Consider the following 17,868-nt stretch of genomic DNA (forward strand, 5'->3'; position numbering starts at 1 on the left):
AAAATTCTGTAATCAATCCGTCATTTCAAACCTGTATAGCTTTCATCCTCTCCAAAACACAAAAGAAGATATTTTGAAGGATGTTGTTCAACAAACAACGCTGACCTACCCATTGACTTCCATTGGTTTTGTGTCCATACAATAAGTAAATGGGTACCACCATTGTTCGGTTAACAACATTCTTCAAAAAATATCTTCATTTGTGTTCTGCAGAAAGAAGAAAGTCAGAATGATTATAGAATTTTAATTTTGGGGTAAACTTTCATTATGAATCTCTGAAATCTATCTATTACAGATCATAAAACCAATTTTGATACCACAGCAACAACAGACTGCTCTACTAATAAAAACCTTGTCTATTAAAAAAAAGGTAAATATAAATAAATAAACTATCGTGTTACAACAACAAAAAATGCTGTAGTTTACCTTGAAGAGGAAATTATTGTGAATTACTTCTTGTATTATTTTTATGTGCCAGCATAATAATTTATCCAGACCAAGATTCTGACATCAAGTGACATCATAACCATAATGTTTTCTGAATTAGTAAATTAGCAAAGTAAAGGGCAAGAAAAAACCTGTTTAACATCCTTTAATAAAGAGGAGCAAAAAATGATTTAGTATTTGTTTTCTAGCAGACACAGCTGTAATGATGTTGGGAATTTAAATCGGAGAGGGTCTGGATGCAGTCTGCAACAAATCCTCTGTTCCGTCTTTCTATTCATCTTCCTATATCTGTCTCTGATGGTCTCTCTCATGGTGTCTTTCCATATAAACATTGCAACTGTGATTTGAGTGTGCGGTACCCGTAATCTATTTCCTCTGGGAATTGGGTTCCTCTCTATCCTGCTCAGCTACGGTCCATGTAAAGTCTCACCATCCCAGTATTCAATATATTGCGTGATTTCATCAAGAAGAACATTGTTCCTGGTTCAACAACATTTCTATTAACCAATCAGAATGCAGGATTAGCTTAGACTCAATACTAGGGTTTAGGAATGGGTTAGGGTCTTGTATAGAATTCTTATCAATCTATTGTCTCCATCTGATTTTAGAGATAAATTATTATTAGGGTTGGAATTATGGGTTAGATTTAAAATACGACAAATGTTGTTCTAGCAAAATCTTAAAGGGTTGGTGCAAAAGTGTCTCATGCATTCTGACAATGTTAAACGTACTGGCTTCTCATGCTTGGCATGGTCAACTTGTCAAAAAACTAGTTGTACGTATGATGTGATATTTCTGTGCACGATACACCCCCCCGGCGTTCGTATAGGTTTCGTAAACTTTTTTTTAAACATAAAAATCCCTTATGTAACAACTTTTCTTCGTCCTTTATTAGACAATTCTTCCGGAAAGCATGTCCAAATTTGTACAAAGTATGCAATACTATATAGGTTTACAAGATTAATATGAGATTAGCAGAAATTGCGAGTGTTAAATACGCTTTGACACCATTGACTCGTTCCTGAGCTCTTGTAAACCAGAGAAGTTTGTTGAGTTTTGTCAGGTACTAGAAAACAAAATAAGTAGTGGTGGGCCGTTAACGGCGTTAACGGCGTTAACGGCGTTAACGCAGTGAAATTATTATCGCGCGTTAAAAAAAATGTCGCCGTTAATCTATTCTCAAAATTGGGTTGGGAGCTGGGTCTATACTACGCAAGCTATGATGACTTTCACCTTGATATTTTAGCGCGGATGTATACTAGCTTAACTGCACTGTACGGGGCGAGAACGAGATTTTTCAACTCCCGTGATTCGCGTCATTCGCGGAAGCGGAAGCAGAAGGCGCCTCATCATCTCATAACCAGGGCTTCATTCGCGCGATTCGCGCAGCAAGTAGGTCTATTGGCTCTTTTCATTAACATATAAATCACTCGCGCTTGAGGCGCCATTCGCGTCTGGTCTGAACACAACATAACGTTACTGTGAAATTACCGCATCAAACGTGACGTGCTAACATGGATGCAGCTATGAAGCCGCCGGGTTTGCTTCAGGGAATATTAATTTTTAAGAAGCTTCCCAATAGAAACATCGACAAGACTAAGGTTGTTTGCACCTTGTGCAATGCGGAATTGGTTTAAAAAAAACACTTTCTCTCAACAGGTACTGGTCTAGCTTTAGTTAAAATCAGTAACTTTGTATTGAGATCTAATGTATTATGGCTCCTGTATGACATATCGCTTGTTGCTCCCTCACTCTTTGTAAGTCGCTTTGGATAAAAGCGTCAGCTAAATGACTAAATGTAAATGTACTGTAGGAGCTCTTCCAGTCTCAAGTACCACCTAAACGCAAATCATCCCTTAGCTAATGCGGAAGTAAACACAAGTTCATTTTCCATCCATCCATTTTCTACCGCTTATCCGAACTACCTCGGGTCACGGGGAGCCTGCGCCTATCTCAGGAGTCACAAATTCATTTTATTGAACATAATTTAATTTTCATCACCAATTATCATAGTAGAACATCTTTCTCAAGCAGTTTGTGATGCATTTTGGAAACAGGAGATGAGCCCCTGGTCTAATGCGCCACCTGGCTTTAGACACCCGTTCTCAAAGACTTACTTTTAGTCATTATTTGGGTAGCACACATTCTGAATGCCTTCGGCAGAATTCAAATGAGCCATTTTAATCTAGATTAATCTAGATTAATCTTGGAATGAATCTAGATTAATCTAGATTAAAAAAATTAATCTATGCCCACCACTAAAAATAAGATATATACGCTCTCTACTTTGGTTTATATATTTCTGTTAATTTTTAACTACGTAATTCATTACTACTATAAAAAGGTGGAGTTATTAGTAAATTCGTTACCTCATTTTCATATTGCCACTTAGTTCTTCATAAGAAACTCGTAAGTCCATGCATTCTTTGGGAAACAAACCTGTGTCTCTTGTCTTACCAGTTGAATTTTAGGGATACTAATACGGCTGATCTAATCTGCTTTTCATACACCATAGATTACTGATATACTGAGCACTGGATGAAAGGCACTGCTATTGCAATAAACATTATGTCAGGCTAACTAATGGTAAATGATTTAAAGCATAATGAAAAAGTTATTTTGCCCCAGTAACTGCAAGAACTACAAAGCTGAGCTAATGATCACATTAAGCCTGAACTTACTGTTACCTCTAAGAGCATTATGAGATTCTGCAGTAACATTTGCATCCATAATGACATATCCTTTCCTTTAAATACATAGTGCTGATCTGCTATTTTTAATCTCCTGTCTTATCTTTCAAAGGTTCTTGGATGGAAAGTGAAACTGGGGATTGTGTGTCTCCGACTAAAAGGATTTTCAGATCAGCTTATTGAAATCCATTATAATATTTGTCCTTAAAATGTTCATCTTTGATCTGTTTTATTAGATTGTTTGGCATTATTTCACAGATTACTAATGCACTGTAATTTGCCATTTATAATTGTTTGCATTTATACATTTTTGATTTGCATTTATTATTGTTGTTGTTTTTTGATTACCATTTAAACCATTTTACATGATGTACCTGTAGTTGAACTCTTACATTTAGTTCTCTTTTGTGATTTGTTTGTATTCGGCAGCACTGATTGGTTGATTGTTCAGAGACGTAGGAGCACCAGTCGTGACAGAAGCGTTTAAACACTCTATTGAAAGCAACATGTTAACATTCACAGAGACATGACATATTTATTTATAATTTTTTTCTCCCTTGTGAAGTTCAGATCAAAACGTATTCATTTATGCAACAGTCCATGGCACGGGAAATACAAAAGTTCATATATTTATGAGACTGCATACAGCTTATGTATGTTTTGGACCAAAAGGATGACAAGTAGAGTTGAAAAAGTATGTAGGTTTTGAAGGAAATGTAAATAATGTTACAGTTGCCAACAGCCTCCCCTGTAAATTATTTGTGGTGACAGGTATATAAAAAACTGACATGCTGAGGTGCTAAATTGTGGACAAAAGTGGGGGACAGGTCTACGATGGCTGTATTTCTGCAGCAGGTTGTGCTTTTTCTTCACAGTTCCTCCTGTGCTCAGGTGGTGGAAGAGCTGTTTTATATTGGGCATTTGCTTTTTTTTTTTAACATATTGTGGAGATATAGTGGACAGGTAATTATTGTGGAGAAAGAGAAGGCAGAGGAGTAATATGATGAAAAAATGTTTCAGGCCTGTATAACCTGTGTCACCTCCACCCAGGAGGTCCTTATACCTGGAGAGAAATATCTGCGAACATTCAGCTGGATCCACCCAAAAGTACTACCTCTTCTTTTTATACAACAAGAGTGTTTCAGCCAATCACATGTCAAGGCTTTTAATGAGGTAGAGATGTTGTTCCAGGAATCAAACTATAAAGTTGCGAAAGTGAAACTATCCTTGCGCTCCCATGCCGAGCTATAACTGCGAGTAACTAAACATTTTAACTCATAAAATGCAATCTTAAGTATGCACAAACTGACATTAACCCTAAACTGGAGAGCAGCCAATTCAACTGCGTCACATGACGTCACAATGTTTAAAAGCCTCCCTTTTCATCGTCCAAACTACAATGCGAAAACAGCGTTTTCAAGTGTTTTAAAAAATCTCAGCTTTTATTAACAAAACCGCTGTCTCAGCGTTGATGGAAAGCCAAAATGGAGAAAAAAAGATGCATTTTCAAATGAACATGTGTTGGGTCTCAATGAAAACTGGGTGTAGAGTTACAGGGACTATACAATAACTAATGCTCACTTACATCATTGCAGCTACAGAGGAAATTTGGTGGCACGGTGCATGTAATCTGAAAGAATTGTTACGAAGTCAAGGACAGGGGTTAAGAGACACAAGGTGGAATCTTTTCTAAAATCTCCAGGTCTATGTTTTTTGGACTTTGATGTTAAAGCTCAACACATAAAATAAAAGTCTTCTTCATTTGTTTTATGTCAGTAATGCACCTAACTAAGCTGAGTCACACATGGCCATTCAGTAATGTTGCGCTCATAATGAAACGAGTGGCTGGTACAAACAGAAGCTCAAGCCCCTCGGCCAGTAGAGGACAAAAAAGAGAAGCGCAGGCACGCTGTGATCAATACTTCATTCTGGTCTCCTCTCACACACTTGTTTTGTGGCAGCAGTCGGCTGAGCCGGAGCACCTGCACAGAGATCTGAGAGATTCAATCAGTGCAGGACAGTCATCACTGTAATCATCAGAGGACTCTCAGGATCAGGTGACCTCTGACATCTGTCACCTCCAATCCAAGTCGCAAGCTTAAAGAGTCATGACCTCTAAACGAAATCTACAGGAAAGAACGGATCCATCTTCTGTTAAATGCCTTTTGTACATTTCTATTTACTGTTGTATGTGTTCACGAAAGTATGTATGTAATTTATGTAAAGTTGTCGATGATACAACAACTTAAGCAAAGTCTTTGGACATGTAGATTTTCAACTTTGAAAATGTAGCTATACAAACTATACAATATAAGCTATGCATATTTAACACTGAAGTATATACCCCTTTAAAAAAACTGTTAGCTCATATTATTTTATGACATTTTATGGCATGTAAGCTGTGGGATCTCAGTTAGGGGGGTGGCATTACATTTATGTTTTTTAACGTCAACAACATAAACAAACATGTGGTCCAGACTTATCTTCCGATAGTCCTCCGCAAAGAATCAAGTAGAAGTTTTGATTGAATTCAATACAATTAATGCACAATAAACTACTCATTTAAATTGATCTTAATATCAATTCAATCTAAAATAAATTGTTATATTATAACCAAACACAGACCGGAGGTGAACTTCGGGCCAGCCGTGTACGTCAGATGAAACCGTCTATAGACCACTTCAGAAAATGTAAGCAACGCTGATCCAGAGGGACTTCCTGTTTCAGATGTTTTAACACTACACAAATGGTTGAACAACATACAACCTTCAAAACATTTATAAACGATTCAAAATGTTTAAATAATATCCTGAAGATGTTTTGATATATTTAAGAAAATACACATACACAGAAAAATGAAACCGGAGGTGATGCTGGACCAGTGTTTACATCTGGCAAAGTAGTCTGTATAAACTCACTAATAAAAGTGAAGAAACAGGAAAATAAAATCAGCAATTCAGCAGAAATTGAACAGTTTATTTGAACAGATTTATTTACATAGATTTGATAAAAACACAGTTCATTTTATTTTAGGGTTCGTTTTGATGGTGATCTTAATGAATCTGTTGAAAAGTTAATATCCAAAACGATATAAATCATTAAATAGGCACAGACTGGTTCTTATGGGACTGCATGTAGGAGAGAACGAGAATGGATATTATTGCTTCAACCCCCTCAATCATCGCCAGTCAAAAATTAGATTCAGTATATATATAAAATATTTGATACATTAGTCATTATTGGTATTGGATAAAGTTGTTTGTCAAAAAAGCTCAACCAGATTGTTCTTGATGTAATTACAAATCTCCATGTAGCCAGTCTTTGCAACATGGTCTAAAAAGTTGGTCATCAAATACCACATGTTTCCTGGCCAACACAATCTTATGGGAAATCGTAACCATTTTACATCTTATTTGTGATGTTAGTTTAGGGGTGGGGCTTCAATATTGCTTTTTGTTATAATCACATTGTTCAAATTCATACGAATTAGCCCCCTCCTGAATTCGGGTGAGATCAGGTTGTCCCGGTTGTTCTGGAGGGTGTTTCTGGACGTTGTGTGAATTGCTGAACTGGCTGGGTGTTTTTTGTACAACATAAGTAATTAACGGTGACATCACAGCCTGTAAGTGAGTAGTTAAGTTACAGTTTTTCAGCTATTTATGCTTACATTTCACTAAAGCAGCTTGTGTCCCGCTGAACGCGTTCCAAATTATGTATTTTCATGACATACTTAATTAACAGAAAGACTCAACAAAATGTTCATCCAAGTGTATATGCTGATTAAACTGTTTCCCCTCTGGGGGATTGTGTCCTCTTTTACAATGATGAATGAGAAGGATGGAGTCTCATTGGCAGAGAAGAACTCGTTCACATTTTCATTCACATTTACGTTCTTGTAAGATTTATTTGGGGGGGACAAAACCAGACTCAGACTGTCCATAAAGGAACGATAACTGCGCCGTTCAACATCATTGCAGCTGTTCTGACAAATTCTGCACTGAGAAGACAATCCAGCGATCCAGAACCGATGTCATGTTGATGGTGAATTTCCTGTTTGATGACAGATGCTCACGCACCAGGGGATGATGGGAATTAAACATGCAAATTAAACGGCCATGAACGCAACACATTGAGGTGCCAATTGGGAGAAATGATTTATGGAGACGTTTCAGCGAATCACCTCACCTGAATCTCACCTGCTTTTCCTCTTTCTTCAAAAGTGCTGATCGAACTGATCTGAGGAAACTTCCTACAGTGTTTTTGTCACGGCTCTTATGAAGAAAAACATCCCCAATATATCATTCTGGGGATAATCGGTAAACAGAAACATTTTGTCCTCAGGGTTGCATTTCCCATGTTATGAATATTAAATCAGTGTTTTATGGAAGTTTAGGGACTGTCGCGATTTATGCTTCCACCGCGCTGGGAAAAGAGTGAGAAATATTCCTCTTATGCAGAGCCTGCATTATCCGTAATGCTTCATAAATGTTGATTAGCTGTGCTTATGGTGCCAGCGCCACACGTTGAGATGGCAATCTGGAGAGTTAAAATATCGCCCTTTCTCTGTCCTTTAAAGTGTAGTAATATTACTTTGTAAAGACTGCAGAACAAACTTTTTTCTGTTTGGGTTTGATTGAAACACGGAGGGTTCAAGTTCAGTGCATCTAGTGCAACACTAGGAAATGTTTTATTCTTTATAAATATAATACAAGATCACTTTAGCATTACAATTGAAGGACATATGAAGTGATTTGTTCCTCCTTTGCTTCCAATGAATCATTTCAGCTTGCATTGATTCCACAAGTGTGTAAAAGCCAATGATCCATATTTTCCCAGCGTGATTCGAGAACGTTTCAAAGAGCGTCTTGTGTGCTTCAATGGAGACAAGGAAATCTGACCTTTGGAAAAACTTCACACCGTCAATCTCACAAATGTGCTTACATTTGATTAGGACAGAGAAATAGTGCAGAATCTTATATATGTGTCCTGTGTGGGAATGGTAGCGGCATCTAGTGGTGAACTTCCAAATTGCAACCAATGGCTCACTCCACCCCAGCCTTTTGAAGCACTATGGCGGCCGACACAGGACTAAGATATCGTCACATTTTTGCTTCTTTGCTGAAGGAGATCAGGATATGAATCGTGCTCTGTGGATTAGTTTGTCTGTTTAGGGCTGCTGTATAAACAACATGGTGAATTATATGTAAGAAGAACCATTGTGTATGTAGATAGAAATAGTAAAGCTAATAAAAACATAACACTTCATTATGTAAGGTCTTTATACACCTCTGAACACATACTTATCTATATTACATTGCATTTCTGTCAAAAGATCCTCCAGAAAATTAAACATTGGACCTTTAAGCTTTGTGCAGATGCTTTATTCTTCTTATGCAAATGTTTTTTGCATCCAGCTCATTTTGGGGTTTTCTGAATGTGATGTTTTTGCAAGAAACAATCATATAAGGTGGTTCCAATGAGGTACTCGTAAAATCACACAATATTTTGGTTGTCACCTTGACAACCAATTGAATGGAAACTACCAAGTTGATGAATGAAAAGCCTTTCTGCATCTTTGCTTCTTAAAAAGTCCTGGCGAACAAATAGACTCTCTGTGGCTGACCTTGACGGTGTATACTCTTCTCTTATATCGTGCCTTGAGTATAGAAACAGTTATTACTGTGCGGCACGTAAAAAGCATAGTGACAGTTTTGATAAAGCACAGATGAGAGCAGTTAATGAAATATAGAATATCAGTAATCAGTACAGATATCTGATTTGCAGACTTAAAGAGAGAAACAAATCATCTGTCCATCAGCCAGGGCTCCGTTTCCATTCTTAACAAACTGTTTAGTATTTTCATCTTTCGGATGCCCTTGTTGTCATGATTGGTGGGATTTTATTTTAAAAATATTAATTCTGTTATCATTTACTCATGCACAAGTTGTTTCAAATCTGTATACATTTTCTGATCTGATGAACACAGAGAAAGATATTTGGACAAATGCTTTTCAAACAGTTTTGGCCACGATTGACTGCCATAGTAGGAAAAATTGCTTTTTAAATTCATTTGCTCTGTCGAACACAAAAGAAGATATTTTGAAGAATGTAGGAATGCAAACAGTTTTGAGGACTGCCATTGTCATTTTTCCTAGTATGGTTGTTAATGGTGGCTAAGAACTGTTTGGTTACAAGCATTCGTCCAAATATCTTTCTCTGCGTTCAACCAAACAAAGAAATTCATACATGTTTGGAACAACTCGAGGGTGAGTAAATGATGAGAGAAATGTTATTTTTGGGTGAACTGTCCCTTTGAAATGGATGACTTAATATTTATTTATCTTCTTTATGATATCAAACATGTTCTCTGTCAGATGTATTTCCGCCTTCAGTTCAGTCCTTGTATTTCTAAAAAGAAAAACAGACTTCAATAATATACTTTGCTGTGTTGACAAATTGCGTAATCTTCACCGATTCTCAGAGGACGAACATTGATCAAAATCTCCATTGCACAATGAGAGGAAATCCATACAAACCTCAAGTGTTATTTCTTGCTCGGGCTCTTTTGAGTCGAATGGCATTTGAAAAACTTGCGTAATTTGGCCCTTTGAGTCGCAATGTGGATGTATCACATCATTGCTCCATTTGAGTGTGTCTGATTTCAAACATTTATACTGCACCCTCGGGGAACTGGAGCGCCTCTCGCTGAAAATATCACATTTATTTCTGTTTGAAAGAAGAGCTGAAAGCAAATGAGCAGAAGGCGGAATGAGGTTTGATAGCCTCCTATGTGCTGTTTTTGTATAATATATCAATGATCATTATTGAAAACAGCATTACGTACAGCACAAAAAAAACTAATATGTGTTTACCCCGAGCGGCTACAACATGTCATGATTTTGAAGGAAACATCCTGATGTTGTTTTCTTTTTTATGTACAAACAATGGCAGTTTTCCTAGCAGTTTACTGTAATTTCTTTGTCGATGAAAGCACAAACATCCTCGTACGTGCAGCCGTTGTGCTGCATCCAGCTGGTCACAACAGGATGACAGGTGTTGGATTGAGAATAATGCATTTCCTGTGTGCCACTGGAGACATTGACAATTCTGGTTGGTGATTTTGTGTGTTCTTTTGATTCATAGTTTCTTTCATTCGGGTTTGAACAACGCTGAACGACTGAAGGTCATCTGTGTAACCATCTTGGATGTTTATTGCAGGTTACATTGATCAATCATCATAGTTAGTCAAGCTTAAGATAGGGTTGATTTGAGAAACATTTTGTTCACAAAAAACTTTGGAGTCTTGCAGATATTAACAAAATGTTTTCAAATATATGTCTTTTCTTGACATGGCTGAGTGATATAGTAATGAAAAGATGAATTATTAATAAACAATTATTCCTTCTTCCAAAGGATAGCTATCTCACAATGTTTATTTTTCTCCACTTATACACCATTGGAGTTTTGGTTCAATCTTATAGACCCTGCTCTATTTTATTCCCACTGTTGGCAATGCTAATCATTGCTGGATGCTGGAGGCTGGAGGAACAATACTGTTTCTCACCCACTGTAAAGTTTTCACTCTGTTCGTCCCTCAATCAACACATTATGAAATGGTTTTCTTGCGAATAAAGCTTCATATCCATGGGAATACTTTAGAAAGCGATCATGACGCTATTTTCATTTGATTTAAAACATATTCTGTAAGTATCACTAGATGACCTCAAAGTGTATGGTTTAAAAAGAAAAATGCTCCCTACTGATAAACAATGACCCAACAGCTGGTTGTAACATTTATTTTAGGGATTTATGCTTGTGATGTCCATTTGAATTATTAAGTGTGTTAAAATCAATTTGAAAGCGGATGATACAAATACTGTACATTTATTAGGATTTAATATTAGTTAGTTAGTTCATTATCCAAAAACGAACTATTGTATTTTAAGAAATAAAAAAAAAATAGAAAAATAAGAAATTAGACAGGGGGCTCAGAATATTAAGCGGCGCCCCTGATGATAATACACATACTACATTTTATGGTATACAAGTTCTTACATGTATCATTTTGTCATCTATTATGATAATGATGGACCGTCTCATTTTTGATACATAAACCTTGGATGAAATAGAAGTTCTGATGGGAATCCATTTCTTAAAATGCTTAGAATTAGATGTGCAAGTTTGGCAGATATACAGTACATTTTATAAGAATTTGATCAACACGCTCAATAGCAATACGAATATAATGTCTGATTACAAACTAAAAGTTAGGTTTTTTTGTCACTACATCTTTCTGCATTAATAGAGTACGTTTTTAATGCTACTTTTCAACGATGCAAAATTGTTAATTATTTATAATGATTTTTGCTCTCGTAATCTATACAATTCCATTTTTTTCAAGTCAAGATTTTTCGGTGTTTGTTTGACATTGGATGTACATTTTGATATTTCTATATCCCATACCACGTAAAAACAAGATTAATACACCTTTAAGATACCTGGTCCTAATACGGACCATTTAGGTACATATATGTATACATTTTGGTACAAATATGTACCTTTGAGGTACTAATATGCAATCTTCAGGTGCAATAGTGTACTTTTGTAAAAAGGTAAAGCTTTTACACCTATTTTCTGACACCAACATTGAAAACACAACACATGATCAAGAGCAGTGTTGGCCCCTACAGCAAAGTACAATTTCCAACAAATTGAGAGATTTTTTCAAGGTAAGCTACTACTGTATTACTAGACCCGTGTAACATGCTTTATTCATGCATTGTTCATCACTAAAACATGCTTGTGAGGTGTACATGGCGACAGCAGCAGCAGAATGTACTTACAGCTAGTTCAGCTTTAAATAAAGTGCTCTACCTTAAAACTTAATAAACAGAATCCACATCAAGTCCACGTTCACAGAAAGACTCAACAACTGTACTGAGCTTTATCTTCATTCAGGACGACAGTGGATGTTCTAAATGAATGTGTGTTTTTTTGAAGATGATAATGCTGATGAGTCTTGAGTCCCTGGTGACTAAACGCAACAGCTGCAGGGACATGGAGTGAAATGATTTGGGCTCCATCAGTTCAGACTGCATGAGACTGTGAATTACTCTCATCATCCACTCAAAAACAGGTGCTTTGGTCTCTGCGGCTCAATCATAAAGTGATCGTATGTGTATGTTATTGTCATTACAAATAGTTGGTGTGGGTGATTTTAGTAATTTTGTTGAATTTCCATATTCTGGTTTTATGTTGGATTTTCTTTTAAGCTTTAAAGAAATAGTTCACTGAAAAATGAAACATCTTTTTAAATTACCCACCCTCAAATCATCCTAGCAACATCCTTTCTTCAGATGAACACAAAGTTTTTTTAATAAAAAATGTTTTCACTTAATATACTGTATATAAACATATTGGCTCCAAAATGCTGAAGCTCAAAACGCACAATCATCATAAAATAAATCCAAATCCACCGAGTTATTAAATGTCTTCCGAAGTGAAACCATGTGTTGGTGCAAGAAAATGGTTAAAATTTGGAACCTAAAAATTCAAAACTATATTTGAGTGATAAATATGCAGACAATTTGATAACTTAAAATTTCATTGGTTCTTATTTGTGTTTTGATAAAATATCATGAGCACTATTCATAATACAGTCAAGTTATAGACTGTACCCATTTGAATTTACTGCTAGTTTTGGTTTCGATTTCAATAAATAAACTCAAAATATTCCCTCTCACATACACAATATGCTTTCTCTTCAGAAGAAATTGAACACTGGAGTCATTTGGATTTTATAAACCCAAACCAAATAAAAAAAAACATTATGTAGATATTATGAGAGAATATTATTTTTCGATGCCCTACTGTAGTCCTTTAATCATATATTATGATTGAGTATTATATTTATTATTATATTACATTATAACCAACTTATATAATCGTCATTGTTTTTGTTGGATAGTTCCATACACATACAGTATTTTGGCCAAATAAATACTTGTGTAAAACTCTCTAGTTCCTTAAACCCTGTTGAAGTGTCTAACATCACCTACTTTAATAATATCAGAACCTTGATTTTTGCCAGTTGTGTTGAGAAACTCATAAAAAGAGATTCAACATGACTCATAAAATCCTATGAAAGGCCTCTCCCTTACCTTCACTTGGCAGGCGGGTCACAGAATCAACATTGGCTTTTTGAATCAGAATGTCGTTGCTGAGATGAGTCAATCCTGTGATCTGTTTTTAACCATCTCCTAAAGTAAGTGAACGAGGAGCAATGAGCAGTTGATTCAGTACGCCATTAAAACCGCTGGTGTAACAGCCTCTGTCAAGATCATGCTAGAGAGCAAATTTATTAAGGCCTTTGGTTTCAGAGTATAAAATCAATAGCACAACTAGCCGTATTATGGAAGGACATGCAGAGTCCTCTTTTATGTGACTGGCATACTGAGAGGGAATAAGATAATTCAAGGAAGTACTGTGCATTCTGATAATATGATTCCAGTTTTGACCTTGAGGAGGACTTATATGTCTGAGGCTCGCCATCAATGAAAAAATTAGATCTTGTTAATCTAGAGGAAAATTGTATTGCTCTGAGGTTGCTCTTTCAAAGCCCCAGAATTATAATAGATTCATATTATTATTCATATTTTATTTAAGATAAACGCTAAGAAGTTTGTGATTAGGAAAATTTACTATAGGATAAATAAAAATGGTCTTTCAAGCCACACACCCTCCCTGTAGTAAGTGGGCTTTTTTTTCCAAATATTCTGTGATCTGTTTAATTTAGGACTCTTATTTTGTTCAAATTTAAAGGAGGAGTTCACTTTCAAAATAAATGTTCATAATAATTTACTCACCCGCATGTCATCCAAGATGCTTATGTATTTGTTTCTTTTGTCGAAAAGAAATGAAGGTTTTTGATGAAAACATTCCAGGATTTTCTCCATAGAGTGGACTTCAATGGACTCCAAATGGTTAAAGGCCAAAATAAGAGTATAGTGCAGCTTCAAAGGGCTTTAAACGATACCAGACCATGAATCTGTTCTGCGATGTGCGTTCAAGACTTCACAAAATATGTAATTACATTGAAAAGGTCACGCTTGACGAAGGCGGAAGTACCGAGTCAGTGTTTACAAGTTGAACATGCAAGTTTTATTATGTATGTGATTTAATTATGTATTACATAAAGTCATGAACGCGCATCGCAGAACCAAACAAGGCGAGCATTTGTTTTTATGAAGCATATACATTTTTTTTATGTTTATTCATCGTCTGGTAACGTTTAGCCCTTTGAAGCTGCACTGACACTGTCATTTTGAACTTCAACCATTTGGAGTCCATTGAAGTCCACTATATGAAGAAAAATCCTGGAACTTTTTCATCAAAAACCGTAATATATTTTTGATTAAAGAAACAAATACATAAACATATTGGATGACACAAGGGTGAGTAAATGATCATGAAAGTCAACTACTCCTTTAAATCTATACGATGACTTCAAAGTCACCATGAAACAGAAGTTGCGATTGACTTCTTTTCCGTATCTTGACATATAATCGAGAGAAACGGCTTCTGAAATTAGAAATAAATGTAGGGCGGGGCTTTATTTTGCCCTTCCCTTTTTGATTGGTTCGTTGTAATTCGGGCCTGGAGGGGATGGCTAAAAATGCCTGGCCATTGGGCAGTAAGTATAGTCCTACCTCATTTTTGCTGCTTATACGTCATGTGGTCAGAGTTGTTGTTGAGAAGGGGAGAGGAGCTTAATGTTTTTGATTAAAGTTTACAAATGCAAATTAATTAAAAAAAAGAATGCTGTACACGGATAAATCATTTAATCACTGAAACAGTGTAAAACACTTTTTTTCCTGTTTGATTTCATGGTGACTTTAAGGTCCCTGTGGACTGGAAGTTGCGATCGTTTTTACTCCCGTATTTTGACTCATATCCGTGTGAAAAGGAAATTGTGAAATTTGAAAAATAGTGGGTGTGGCTTTCGTGTTTTTCTGCGATTTGATGTAAAATAACAGCCGTTGCATTTAGCAAAATTGGCAGTAGACAGACAGATGAAGGGGAGGAGTTAACCGATGCTCCGCCCAAGCAGTGTAACATACTTCATTTAAGATGGATAGTCATTACAGGACGGAAGTGCATTAAGATTGTGAGGGCACACACATTTTTAAAGAGAGTGACCCAAATTAAAGACTACAATATTTCATGATAAAATAGCTTTCCTGTAGCTCAGTGGTAAGAGCATTGCATTAACAACGTAAGGTTGTGGGTTCGATCCCAGGGGATTACAATTACCATATATACAATAGATGTAAAATGTATAGGATAAAGCAATGTAAGTCGCTTTGGATAAAAGCATCTGCCAAATGCGTAAATGTAAAGGTATATAGGCATTGTGATTTTTTATTTCACAGGGGCTTTAATATTCATAAAGGTAACTATATATTTCATTGTACTGTCTGTAGTCATTAGTCGTGTCTTTAAGGGGGTAAACTGCAGGAGGAGAATGCCATTGCGTAAAATTGTGGGAAACACTGACGGAGAGGATAGTGACAATATATAGATATTTTATAGGTAACATAACCTAGTCACCTCACAATGGGAAAGGTCCCTAATTTGAGTCCTTACTCACCCGAGAAGTCTTTGTGAAATTTGTATGTGTTAATGTGTTGGCATGGGTTTTCCCAAACTGCTTGTAGGTGTAAATGAGAGCATGAACGTGTTGGTCTGTGTGTGGGACTGGCCGACTAGGGTTTCCAAGCCTTTGGCCCAAGATAAACTGGGATGGGCTCCAGGAATTTCTGGGACAAGCGGCAACGAGAATGAATTGATAAATTCATCTTAAAATTTTGAGTTTACATTGAAATCTTTAACATTTGACTGGAAGCAAGCCGATAACAGCAGATACTAGGTATCTATATATACCTCAAATTCATTGTAAATGATTTTGGATTAAAGCTGTGGCCAAATGGATTAATGTAAACTCTATAGAGTGGATATGTGTGAGATTATTAGTGAGGTCTTTTTTGTTCAGAAGAAATATATGAATGGCACAAGTCATCTGCAGATCTCTCAATTTTTCTTTGCCTTTAAATGGATGCCTAAGAGATACAATTAAAAATATCTTATTTGTAATTGTATTTTTCCCATGTAAAAACTTGTCATCTTGGTAAAACATCCACAACCTATCCAAACATTTGCACATCTATTCTAAATCGATGACCGTGTTGTCTCAGCATCTCTTTTTTTCTTCCTCAGAACCGCTTCCACCTGCAGATGACCACCCGTATCCCGCCGTCTGGACTGGCAGACTTGCTTTTGTCCATTCTGCAGCACAGCGGCTGGAAGGAGAGCATGGCCGTGCTTTGCCAAGGATGGGAGGATGCCGGTCTTCTAGATTTCTTGAAACTTCAGGGCCAATCTGGCTGGGGAGGCTCACAATGGCACTTGCGGGCGGCCCTAAACCTCTCCAACAGCACACCTCACACGACTAATATATCTGACTTCCTTTCTGAGCACTTTAATCAGGACCATCCTCCACCCACTTCCATCCTGCTGTTTGGAGCCGACCCGGAGTGCGTCTCGTCCGTTCTGCGCAGCACGCATGATTTGGGATTGACGTTGCCCACTGTGCATTGGATTATGGGATATCCCTTAAGCCCGGATGCTCTTCATTCTATCGGTCTGCCTTTAGGGCTGCTGGCTTATGGAGAGGTCGACCGCAAACCGCTGCACTTGTATATTCGTGATGCTCTGCAGCTTATCAACCGAGCCGTGACAGCAGCAACGGTGGTACGGCCTGATCTGGCCCTTATTCAAAACATGGTGAACTGTTTTGATAAACCCAACAAACATGAGTTGCCTTCGTCAGGACAGTACATCGCAAGGTAAATCTGTATTCTTTCAATCTATCGAACCCTGTTATAAAGCTGGATGGTTAATTGTATTGCGATGTTAGTCGGCATAAACCAGCATGGACCAGTTTTAGAAATAATGCTGGTCTTTTTAGCAGGGTAGTGAATGTATTCCTTGAAAAAAGCCAATTCCTCTGCCGTTCCTCCTGGAGGGGCACTGTTAGAGTGTTTACATTGTGTATTGTTTGCCTTATTGCCTTATGTCATTGTCATATCGTACACATCAGTGGTAGCTGTGAAATGAACTCAGAAAAGACAGCGGGCAGAAAACACAGCAGGCTCTTCACTTTCTTCCACAACAGCATCCTGAACCCTAAGCTAAAAATAAAAGATTTATATTTGAAGCAATAATGTGGTCTAGAAAGCAGAGTGCATTGCTATTGTATTGAGGTAACGTTAGGCTATATACATGAATTTCATTACATTCCCTTTTGCTTTTAAAAAATAAATGGGAATGGCATATTAAATAAATATTAATAAAAACAAATCAATTTTACAAGAATACAAATTTCATATTAACTCTACAAGATTTGAGATATTTTTTTGACTGAATTTGCCATCTTAGAATTAAAAGTTTTAGTTGCATTTTGAGCAGTTGTGAGGTAGGCCTATTGAGCCTCAAAGTACATTCAATTTGACGTTGTAGACAGAAAAAAACTTTTCTGAAAAAGTCCCAATATGTACACAACATAAAGAAAAAACATCAAATAATGTAAATATATTATATTATATAATGAATACAAATAATACTTGTCAAAGAATAAAAATGTGATTTTTTTTTTTTTTTTAATGTCAGATAG

General features: G+C 36.6%; 1 protein-coding gene across 1 annotated transcript in view; it reads left to right on the plus strand.

Annotated features, from left to right (window-relative positions):
* grin3bb (glutamate receptor, ionotropic, N-methyl-D-aspartate 3Bb) overlaps positions 1–17,868 on the plus strand; it is a 60,200-nt gene that overhangs the window by 24,233 nt on the left and 18,099 nt on the right. The window contains exon 2 of the mRNA XM_056735033.1: positions 16,413–17,041. Within this exon, the coding sequence (XP_056591011.1) occupies positions 16,413–17,041 (629 nt within the window). The remainder of the gene's footprint in view (positions 1–16,412; positions 17,042–17,868) is intronic.

Source organism: Triplophysa dalaica, chromosome 21, assembly GCF_015846415.1.
Source record: "Triplophysa dalaica isolate WHDGS20190420 chromosome 21, ASM1584641v1, whole genome shotgun sequence".
Lineage (NCBI taxonomy): Eukaryota > Metazoa > Chordata > Actinopteri > Cypriniformes > Nemacheilidae > Triplophysa > Triplophysa dalaica.